This window comes from Somniosus microcephalus, chromosome 24 (genome assembly GCF_052327205.1).
Source record: "Somniosus microcephalus isolate GS21.2 chromosome 24, FLI_Smic_1.0, whole genome shotgun sequence".
In the NCBI taxonomy this organism is placed as follows: Eukaryota; Metazoa; Chordata; class Chondrichthyes; order Squaliformes; family Somniosidae; genus Somniosus; species Somniosus microcephalus.
Window position 1 is genome coordinate 25,796,092 of NC_141010.1, and position 12,113 is coordinate 25,808,204.

The 12,113-nt window shown below is 38.0% G+C and overlaps 1 protein-coding gene across 8 annotated transcripts in view; it reads left to right on the forward strand.

Moving 5' to 3' along the window:
* The window catches only part of hdac5 (histone deacetylase 5), a 334,491-nt gene extending 325,185 nt beyond the window's left edge, over window positions 1–9,306 (forward strand). For all 8 annotated transcript variants that reach the window (XM_085966332.1, XM_085966329.1, XM_085966334.1 and 5 more), the window contains 4 exons: window positions 853–986; window positions 1,452–1,536; window positions 2,756–2,909; window positions 5,546–9,306. In XM_085966332.1, coding sequence (XP_085822458.1) covers window positions 853–986; window positions 1,452–1,536; window positions 2,756–2,909; window positions 5,546–5,585 — 413 coding nt within the window. In that variant the 3' untranslated portion in view covers window positions 5,586–9,306. The remainder of the gene's footprint in view (window positions 1–852; window positions 987–1,451; window positions 1,537–2,755; window positions 2,910–5,545) is intronic.
* The last annotated feature ends 2,807 nt before the right edge of the window (window positions 9,307–12,113 follow it).

Genomic DNA, 12,113 nt, shown 5'->3' on the forward strand with positions numbered 1-12,113 from the left:
ATGTCCTCCTGTAATCATGCTACTGGCAGAGTTGTACATTTCTAGGAAACAATTGACTCCACAGTCTTTCAGTACACAGATTTGTGGACTATTTGTATGTGGTGAAACTGGAAAACCATGTAAGTTGTGACCCAATACAAAATTAAAACACAATTTGCACAGCACAATGTGACTAAAATCAGTTTTTATCTCATTTTCTCTTGCCTGTTGAAATTAAATGGACCTATACAATAATTTTTTTTAAACTCCATACAATTAACATTATTTTCTGTATTCATTTAGCTTTAAATTACAATAATCAGCTAAAATGTTAAACTTATAATAAGCAAAAAGTCAGTGATCTCTAATTTTGTGAAAAACCTTCCATTGAACTAAATTAAATTAATATTAGTATGCACCAAAATTGGTTTCTACATGCATATGAAAGGCAGCTAGATTTCACAGATGTGAGTTTTTTTTATTTTATCCGTAAACACTCACCATCCTGACTCATTTTATATTAACATGATTGTTGTCCGTGACATTTCACAGTTAGCAGTAAAACTCAAAATATTTAAAGAAGGACTTTTGCATTGTATCATAGATTTTGTCAAATCAAAATAAGTTCTAAACATGAACAAAACCACCATTATATATGTGTGTGTTTTCAAAGGATTAGGCAAGAAGAGTGATTTTACATTACTATGTGTTTTTAATTATCCTAATTATATTCAAGGGCATGATTTCATTTAATGATGGGGTGTATTTCCGTATAAACCATTCTCAAAATGTTGTGTATAGAAAATAGATTTGAGAGAAGAAAGGTGTTCCATTGATGTTAGTCTGTGTACTTCATATATATTTCTCTCTTAGGTTTTGGCTACCTGACCAAACAGCTGATGAAGCTAGCTGCAGGACGTGTGGTTCTAGCTTTGGAAGGAGGACATGATCTCACTGCCATCTGTGATGCATCCGAGTCCTGCGTTTCAGCCCTGCTGGGTAATGAGGTATGCAGAACAGTCAAAATCAAAACCAGATCATGCTGTAAACATACTACTTTAACTTAACAGGCATAGGCGCTAAACTGACAATCCTTGTTTGATATACTGGAGCACAGAATGTACTTTAAAAATAATAGATTGTCATTAAAAAAATTGCAGGGATTCAGCTAAAGTCTCATTTGGTCTTTCGGACATTTAATTTTTCCCATAACAATCTATTTGTTTTGTAACCATACATGCATATAACTCTTGAGTGGTTGAGAGTGCATTACAAATTCAGCTAATAGGAGACAATAGCTTTTGTAACTTAAAATGATGGATGAATGATGAAATTTTGTTTTTTTTTGCACTTTCTGACATCAGAAAATAACTTACAAGGTTATTTATTTCCCAGCAATGCTAGCGTAATTAATGTGTGTGTGTGTGTATATAATGGTACATTATTCATGTTTTTTTAATAAATCTCACCAGCTGGATCCTCTTCCTCAAGAAATACTTCAGCAAAAACCCAATGCGAATGCAGTAGCATCACTAGAGAAAGTTATTGAAATTCAAAGTAAGTTGTCTCACTGAGTAATCTAACAGCTTATACACACGTTGATGTAATGCTTGACTATCTCGTGCATAAGGTTGTATGACAATAATACTGGTGAGTTATTTTTCCTTGTGCTTGATCAACTGTTTCAAAGTACTTAGTTGAACAAATTTACAATTTAATTAAATTCCAAAATGGCAGCTCTTTAGTGCTGCCTTTATATTCCCACACTGCCAACAGCTGCAGCCCTGACTTGGGCAGCAGCAGTATTGTAATAAAAATGAACTGATGATGGTGCCTCCCGCAGTGCAGAGTACCACCTCAAGTGGTGTTTTTTTCCCCATACGGAGGCACTGTGCCACCAGGAGCATACATAAATGACCGCCTGTAATGACGTGAGTCACTGTCATTTGTTCTGAGGGCTCAGCATGCCCGTATGATTTTTTTGCATCACTGACCTCTGCAGGCCATCAATTTTAGAGACTATTGGGAGCCACAAAATGAGTGGTCCTTGCATGTTCGCAGTTGATTAACAATCTCAAAGGTGCATGCGCAGTTGTTGCTGTGTTGCCACCAATGCTCTGAAATCTACCCTGCAATGTAAACAGAGCAATGTACATTGACGTGTATAAAACTGCCTCCATTTGACGCAGTTCTGTGCAGCATAATCTGTGCTTTGCTTACACAGCTGCCTCAGCACCAGTGAATAGAGCTGCATTTGTGGAAGGACTCGGTGAACATATTCATGCAACTACAAAGTGGTCCTGAGTTCGGCCAGACTGGCAATGATGGCGCTGTGCAATCTGAACTCACTTTGTGAATGGAGACATTGCTATGGCTTTCCCAGCTTACCAACTACAAACCAGAAAGTCTCCTGTTTGGTTCTGGTCTGTGCTGATTAGTTAGCTGACCTCCACCTCCGCACCCCTGGGATAGGGTTAGGGAGGGGAGTCACCCTTGCTGGAAGGCGCGCATGTACCGAGGTTGGGTGAGGATATGATCAGGCTCAGCTGTGATCTGAAGTGATTGTAGTCTTTCTCTTAGTTGCCTTCTCTACCTTGACTGGAGAAAGGATGGTTGTTGTGCAGTTGCTGCATGGTACACAGATGTCATATTTTATATCTGTTTGCAGCATTGATAGTTATTTACACTATATATATTGGTTATAGTTGTTAGTTTGTGCCCCATTAAAGTTAAGCATTTGACAAATGTTCCAAGCCATTGTGATTTTGACTTTCAGGCAAACACTGGAGTTCGGTGAAGCGCTGTGCTCCTACAGTAGGCTACTCACTGCTAGAGGCCCAAAAGCATGAAAAAGACGAAGCAGAAACTGTTACAGCATTAGCCTCTCTGTCAGTAGATACTGAGCAGAGCAATTCTGAACCAGAGGCCAGGTAACTAGATCATCGAACTTGATTTTTTTTTTTAAATAGTGAAGTTAAGTAAACGGCACTGCTGCTTTTTCAGCTGAGTGACTGCTGCCAACGAACCGGAAGCTGCGCAGATGCACTCTGCGCATAAATGTTACCTTTCATAAGCCAATAGAAACACGAGTTCAACTTTTAATTTTTATTTACTTCTCCTGACACGTCTCAGTTTGGCAGCAGCGATCACTTTTCCCCACCCCCTCCCCTCCTTTCTCACCAATCTGTGGGCAGTCCGGTGAGAATAACCAAAAAACACTGGAACTGCGCGTGCGCAACTACTTTATTTCATTGGCAGCAGTCACATCCTTTAGGAAAAGAGTAAGCATGGTTATTCCTGTCATTGGTGGGAGAGGTACTGCTAAATTGATTTTATTTGAAATTAATCTGTTTTTACCAATGCCATTTGTTCCCCCATCTCCTGGTGTTAGGCGATTGGTTGGGCTCAGCAATTGAGACCTGCCAAGGGGCTGTCAACCCATCACCAGTTCATCTCTCTCCATAAAAGTACGAATAGTGGCAGAATCCGGTCTAAGGGGATCTTGTCTTTTGTTAACCAGCACTTTAAATGGTATGCTCCTCTAGATCACTGTAGCCATGATTATGGCCTGTAGCCCTTAGCCATTAATATGGCAGGACGCCTCCCAGCATGGCATACATGTATAAATTTATGTTCCCACTGCCTTCTGCACTGTGGTTTTCTGGCAGCAGCTGAAGCAAATGGCTGTTGCACTGAGAGAAATGTGCTTGGTAAACACTGGAACATTTGAAGTCAAAACACACTACTAACTGGCAGAGCCACCAGCAAGCCTGGAGATAAATCTGTGGCAAACCATGTTCATAGTTAATAAAAAGAGAAAATGCTGGAAACACTCAGCGGGTCAGGCGGAATCTGTGGTGCGAGAAACAAAGTTAACGTTTCAGGTCGATGACCTTTCATCAAAACTGGATAAAGTTAGAGATGTAACCGGTTTTAAGCAAGTGCAGAGGCAGGGGAAGAAAGGAGGGGAGGAAAGAACAAAAGGGAAGGTCTGTGATAGGATGGAGGACAGGAGAGATTAATCTCCCTTTTGTTAATGAAGTGAACTAATGAGTAGGTTGCAGAAATGTCGATCGTTAATTTGTCAATTTTTCTCTGCTGCTCTCCTCACATCAAAGCATGAATTCTTCACTGGAGTTTTGCTCAACAAGAGCCAATTGCACTCCCATACTGGCAATCTATTTGATCATGGGATCATTGCAGCCGAGCCTGATCCGATCCTCATTCAATGTCTGCGCACATGCACTTTATAAAACTGGTCACAGAATAGCAATCAGGAGCAAGAATCACACCTTATTTTTTCACTCCCTAACCCAGAAACGATGTGGCCGATTGTAGAAACCCTATTGCCACTCCTGCCGAGATCAGATAACAGACTGGGGTCAAACCTGGGACCTTACTAGTCTGTATGGCTCGGCTACTCACTGAATAACGTTTCTGAGCTATCACAGGAGTCTTCCTTTTTTAAAAAGAATTAAGGCTGCTTAGTAGGGGGGGGGGAAACCATACGTTGAAGTTTCAGTACCTGTCAGGACCTACGCCAGATGGATTGATTTATGTACAGTTGACTTTGAACCATTAAAGTTTAATATCTGCTGGCATTGCTCAGCACTGATTTCATTGTATAAATAGAATACCTGATAGTTCCAGATGTGATATCATGTTCAAACAACTAGTAGTCCTGACCTCATAACATGGGCAGTGAAGCTGCAAGTTTGTCTAATCTCAGTGAGGCCATTGGATTATTCTCCAAGTAGCCCTAGATTAGCCTTTTTATTAGTATATACGGGCTCACTTGAATTGATTCCATTTCTGGCCCTGCCATATCTGTATAATCTTCATTTTTTTAAATTAATTCTGGGGGGGTTAAAGTACAATTCTCACCCCATAATTCAAAATTACTTACTTGAAATCTGGTCATTCTGTTATATAGCATTAAATCCCTACTTTGTTGTGCTATTTACATTGATCCATTCAAGTTATTGGATAACTGAAAAAATTGTGTGTAAAAAAAGAAAAAAAGATTTTGAATTATCAATAGTCTGTATTTTAAATCATTTTATTTTTTCACCTGAAATGGAACAGATTTTCTGATTAAGTGATTCCTGGAAAATCTCTTTCTGACTGTCGAGAAATTTGGTTCTATGCAACTTTTTAGCTACCCTTAAAGTGTAGTGTGATTTGTGCTCCTTCCTCTTTTGTGTATCATCTAAAACTTTTTATATATGTAACCTAAATAAATTTAAAGCCTACATTTTTAGCTAACAGAAAAGAGGAAGTGAATACACATGTGCTGAGTTTATTTTTTTAGCTGTGAATTTTTCCCTGATAGTCGCCCAGAAAATATTCATTTTCCACATTTGTCAGCTGGATAGTTTCAACTAAAAATGCTAAATTTCCAGGGATATTTTAATGAACTGAAATTAAAGAACTCTATAAAAAAAAATGATACAGTAAACTTAGTATTTAAAGTGGTCTGAAACTTTGTAGATATCTATTTCTGATCACTACTGTAAGATGTATGAAGATCTTCTGTACATACTCTTTATTTTTCTATTTTTTTTAGGCAAGGTGATGAACCAATGGAAGAAGAGTCAGCAATGTAAAGTGCCAATGGTCATATTACTGTCACCTGTGTGAATCTTTCTTGTAACCTCCTTTAAAGTCTATCAGACATACAGTGTCCATTGTCTGCCTCTGACAGTGTTATTGTATTGAACTTGAACTGTTGTGAAAAACATCTAGTCTTCAAGCTAGATTCACTAGCCAATCTGTCTGTACTTGAAGACCTGAAATTGGAAGAGTTTAAAGGGACACCGCAGCTTTGTATTTCTTCAAAGTTCATCTGTTCTCCCTTAAGGGAGAATAATGTTTTAAAGGTTACAAAACACTCAAGGCTTTGATTTCAGATCCCTAGCCTAAGTGCAGTGGGTAAGATGTTAGCGTTTGAAATGCTTATGAGAGTTGATAAGTCTGCTTCCTAGAGGATGTTGAAAAGCAGGAAAGAAAAAGGGATGGAGCGGAAGCAGCATAATAATTTTGTCAGGAGAATTGAAAGGAAATTTGTGCCTTTTTTAAAAAAAGTGGTTGAAACTCACAACTTCATTTTTAAATGCCTTAATTTACATCAATGAAATACTGCTGTTGGTTTTTGGAACATGGTCAAAAATGACATGATCACCCGACTGAGAAATCTTCAGCTACTTTTAATCACAATGATGAACAACACCCCTCTCTGTATAAACATTTGGTTTGATTTATTTATTTCTTTTTTGTAATATTTCTTAAACTTTATTTGTGTATTTGCTGATGACCAATTGTTATCTTGATGAGTTTTGGTTTAGTTGTGTAAATAGTCTTGTAATATTGTCGTATATATCCTTTGGGGTTCTCCAGTTGCTGTTTGAAGAAGCCTAATTTTGCTTCCCTTGTTCTTTGTTACCTTAAAAGCTTTAAAATTTAAAAAGAGAGGTTAACTCAATATAATTTTCATACAATTTTATTGTTTATATATTCTGAAAATTGTTATTTTTGTCTTTTTTTTACTCCTAATACATGTTTAAGGGGATTGCAGTTTCTGCTGGATAAAGTGGTCTGCTGTTTGCATTTTGTATTGAGGTTCACCTGGCAAGGAGAACCAGACTGAGTTTTTTGGACTGCAGGTCTAACTTTGGAATATTTTCAGCTGAATTTCTAAGAGGTTCTTTTAACCATTTTCCTTCACAAAGAGTAGTGTTTAATTTGAGCACCTAACTCATAATAGAATTCAGTCCGTATATTTCAATCAAGAAGGCCATTAGTGATGACGTATGTTTTATCTTAATGCTTTTCTAAAACTAGAAAGCAAACGAATTAAGTCAGCAGGATTTTAACAGTGCGGGTACAATGGTTGTTGAATTGTGGCATTAAATGTAACGTCTAGGTGGAAGCAAATTGATAACCCTGATCATTTTTTGTGTGACTGAACTGATGCATTATGCAGTATGAGTTGTACAGATTCATGCTTTTTAAAGGTTTACTCAGACAGCTCAGTAAGCAAGTAATTAGAGTAGTTGGACAGTGGATGGGATTTCACTATTTCATTAAACTTTAAAGAAGGTTGATTTAGTGTTCAAAAGGTCAGAACTTGTTACTACCTTGGCCGATAATCCAAAACATGGTGAAATAGTTGATTCAAGAAACCAAGTTGCGGGCCCTGGTAAAAGAATGAAGGAGTTGCACAAATTGGTTTGTGCAAAAACTTAAATATTTAATAATGTAGAGGTTATAGAGAGGTAGGCTTTATAGTTTCACCAGTAGAAAAAAGTTGTGTTACTAGATGAGAAATAGGTGAGAGACACCATGACTGAATGAATGTTTGTGGACTTTGTCCTGCTGTTAAACCAATATTCACACAAATAGAAAATACCATCAAAGAGACCTTGAACGACAGACTGGACCTGTGTTGTACATGGTAGGAGTTGTGATCAGTAGACAGCTATAAGATTGATTCAGTGAATCTGTAAATGTTTGAAGTGAAAGGCTGGGCCTCTCAATACAGGTTAACTAGAGATTTGCTGCCGTACTTGGGTTGGCCGTAGAAGGTAATACAAGTGCAGTCCGTGCATTTCACAACAGTAAATGAAGCTTTACTTGCCATCTGCAACATTGGCGTGAATTTTGTAAAATGGTGTTTTTTTTCACGCAGGCAGCTTGGTATTGATGTATTTTAGTAAACAAAATATATTTTACATTTCTGGCTTAAAGACATACAATATAAATATTGTATATATAGAATATATTGTTTAAATTCATAGATTTGCTGCTGTTTGGGTGGATAAATACTATAACTTTTTCAATAATGACTTTGGGTGGATATAGTAATGTTAAAATCTGAGCTGGAATGCAATTGAAGATTCCGGTTTTAACAGTTGTGCGTACATTCCTCTTTTTCAGTTTTAGTTGAATCCTGTTTTCATTCCTTTATTAATGAAGTGATGGAAAGTTTTAACAAGAAGTTGCTTTGATTTTGGGGTCCACTGGATGGGCTTTACTGACCACGAGAATGCTGCAGCATTAACCTATTAGCTTTCAAGATGAAAGGAGCGATTTCATTAGCTAAAGTTAGTGTGATTTGAAATGAAATGTGGATTTCATGATGACCTTATAAATGTACAAGATTGGGGTAAAGATGGGAGGTTGTTTAAATTATTTGTTCAGATCTTAATGTTTGTACAAAAAATTGTGCTGTTACATTGTTTTTAATACAGTTTAAAGATGAATATAGCATGACTGCTCAGCTGTAAGATGGAGAAGGTAATGTGTTTTAAACAGTGAAACTGGGTTTCCTGTACAAATATTGATTTTTTTCCAATGTGTGCCTAGTGTCTGGAAAATGCTTCTTCCAGGGCCATCCCTGTAGATTTTAGTGATAGATGGACTTGCTTCATAATATTTTTGGTTCCATCAAACACCTTCAACAGAAGAATCAAATTCTATATTAAAAAATGTTAAAGTGAAAAGGCCATTCTAATTAATTACCTAGTTCATTAAGCATTCTAACTGGGAGAGTTACAGTCGTTATTTCCCTTTAGGATTCTCTACAGGTGCAAAAGTTGCTTTGCCAAAACTCCTTATGCTAGATTTTCCACTGGGGTATAGCTTGGTGTTCAAATGTACAATAATAATAGACATCTCTGTTGGAGGAACAAAGCAGCAAGTTTTGATGACAGCTTGCATTACACTATTACAGCAGAGCGCAGGTATGGCTTGTGTTATTAAATTGTACTGTGTTGCTGTAACTTTTTCACCAATACAGTCTTGGTAACTTTAATTGACTATGGAACAATTTTTTCCTGTTGATTTTATTCTGCCTTGATATATATTTGTTCCTATGAGGTAAAAAGCCTTTATCTAGAATCTACTGGAGGATGGATGTATCGATGTGGTGAAACAGTCTGTCTATAACCATTTCCTTGCTGTGTTGGCAACAATCTATTTAAATTTATTTTCAAATGTATAACTACAAAAATTGTTAAATTTGCATTTAAACCACATTTTTATTGTTTTTGTATCCATTGACACCACCCAGTGTCACTAATAGAATTGTCAATAAGTTAAATGTCTGTATTTAGGTGCAGTGCTAAGTGTGTGTATAGTGATTTATTAACAGTATTGTGTTGTAGCAGTTGTTTATAATTTTTGTCACATTCAAACTGATGTAAATCTCAAATTTCCTCCTCCCTCTCTCACTCCATATTCCCTTTCTGTATTGTTTGGAGTCCAGTATTTTGTATCATGTTATAACATTTGTGTTTGTGTAAATAAAATAATTTGTTTCTGGCAAAATGTGTATGTTTGTATCGCCAATCATCTAATATATTCATTTTTAGAATGTAAAACATTGCGTGAGGTTTAACATGCTGACGAATTAAGGAATGATTTACTCATGGCACCAGGGGAAAAGGAGAAACATCTCCTTTCGACTAAACAAAACGACTTCCACAGTGACAGTGGCTCTGGAATACCTTTATGTAATTTGTGGTGCTGTAAAAATGTTGATTAATTATTCAGCCCACAGACAAGAAGGTCCAACTCTTGATCACCAGACTGCAGTGGGCAGCAGTAAGGCTGCCTCAGTTCACTTCAGCACCCCTGCACTAAACAGGGGAAAGACTTAGCCATGGTTCCCACTTCTAATTGCAGCCCAGTGACCCCAGTGGAAGAGTATATGCGGGCGTTGGTAGGATAGGGTCCCACTGTGATGCCCTACACTCGAAGTTCTTACGTATGAAGAATCACCAGTTTGGGGCAGTACCAAACAGGCTGGATCTGTGGAACTATACCTCAGCAGAAATCAGAGCCTTAATAATAATTGGAGGGAGAAAAAGCTGAAGATTGTGAATACCTCTTATTTGGCTGCTCAATTTGTAAGATTAATATTAGGTAAATGGTATTTAAGGAGCATTCATTGAATAAGTCATTATAGCAGTTTGATACTTTGGCTGCGGCATATAGTGTTTCTTTTGTTACTTGAATATTACTGTTGGGGTAAGTATTGTAAACTATCTCCTACCCGTGAGAAGTTTAAATTCAGCGACCACTTGGAAACCTGACATTTGGGTATGGGGAGGCTTAGCGAGCAGCTGGCCTATAAATCTAGAAACTGTTATCCTGTTTCATTCCAAGATACCAATCCAGAGAACAGATTGATTCCTCAACTGTTACCTGTCAAACTGCGCTTAAATAAATATTTCTGTTCACCAGGTAAATTGATTTACACTTTAAAATTTGCAAGAAGGGTTTTGCTTTGAAAGTATTTTCCGTGTGGTACTAATATCCTTGTAGCAGTCCATAGAAATAGCAATAAATTACTTGCACAGCAAGTATGCTATTAATTAAGATCTGCAAATGAACTCTCCCACCAAGGAATTTTCTAACACGGCTTTCCAGAATATACAGTGAGCTCAATATGATCACATAGCCCTGCCAAGCTATTTCATCATCCAGAGGGATAAACAATGAGAGACACTGAGCTGTTAAGAAATTCATGTCATCTTAGATCTAACTTGGTATGGTACTCTTGTACTTTTGTGGTATGCAAGATCTTATTTACTTAATACATAAATGATCTGGTCTTGGGATTTGTGGGAACAATATCCATACTTGCTGATGACACCAATTTGGGTATATGACAATCTCTGATAAAGGCAATGAAAGACTACAAGAGGACATGAATGTTCAGAACATAAGAATTAGGAGCAGGAGTAGACCTTACAACCCCTCGAGCCTGCCCCGCCATTCGATAAAATCATGGCTGATTTTTGACCTTCAATCCACTTTCCCGCCCGATCCTCATCCCTTGATTGCCTTAGAGTCCAAAAATCTATCTGTCTCAGCCTTGACTCAACAACTCCGCATCTACAGCCCTTTGGGTTAGAGGATTCCAAAGATTCACAACCCTGAGTGAAGAAATTCCTCCTCATCTCAGTCTTAAATGGCTGACCCCTTATCCTGAGACTATGTCCCCTAGTTCTAGACTCTCCAGCCAGGGGAAACAACCTCTCATCATCTAACCTGTCAATCCCCCTCAGAATCTTATATGTTTCAATGAGATCACCTCTCATTCTTCTAAACTCCAAAGAGTATAGGCTCAATCTACTCGATCTCTCCTCATAGGACAACCCTCTCATCCCAGGAATCAATCTAGTGAACCTTCGTTGCACCGCTTCAAAGGCAAGTATATCCTTCCTCAGATAAGGAGACCAAAACTGTGCCAGGTGTGGTCTCACCAAGGCTCTGTACAACTGTAGCAAGACTTCCTTACTCTTGTACTCCAATCCCCTTGCAATAAAGGCCAACATGCCATTTGCCTTCCTAATTGCTTGCTGTACCTGCATGCTAACTGTTTCCTGTACGAGGACACCTAAATCTCTCTGAACACCAACATTTAATAGTTTCTCACCATTTACATATTCTTCCTACCAAAGTGAATAACCTCACATTATACTCCATCTGCCACCTTATTGCCCATTCACTTAACTTGTCTACATCCCTTTGCAGGCTCTTTGTGTCCTCCTCACAGCTTACATTCCCACCTAGTTTTGTATCATCAGCAAACCTGGATACAAAGCACTCGGTCCCTTCATCTAAGTCATTAATATAGATTTTAAAAGCTGAGGCCCAAGCAATGATCCTTGCAGCACCCCACTAGTTACAGCCTGCCAACCTGAAAATGACCCGTTTATCCCTACTTTCTGTTTTTTGTTTGTTAACCAATCCTCTATCCATGTTAATATTACCCCCAACCCCATGAGCCCTTATCTTGCGTGACTGCTTTTTATGTGGCACCCATTAGGCTGAGCAGATAAGTGGCAAATGCAGTTGTAAAAATGTGAAGTAATACATTTTGGAACAAAGAACAGGGAAGGATACACTTTCAGTGGTAAGCTTTTAAAAGTAGAGGCACTATTCAAGGAAGAATAGGGAATACTGGTAACTTGGTCAACTTTCTCCCTCATCCTACATCAGAAACAGTTTATCTGGTCAAAATTTGCTGTTTTGGGGGCTGTGTGCCCATTGGCTACCATATTTACATAGATGATGGCGACTGCAATTCCAAAGTAACTCATTGGTTGCAAAGCATTTTAGACATC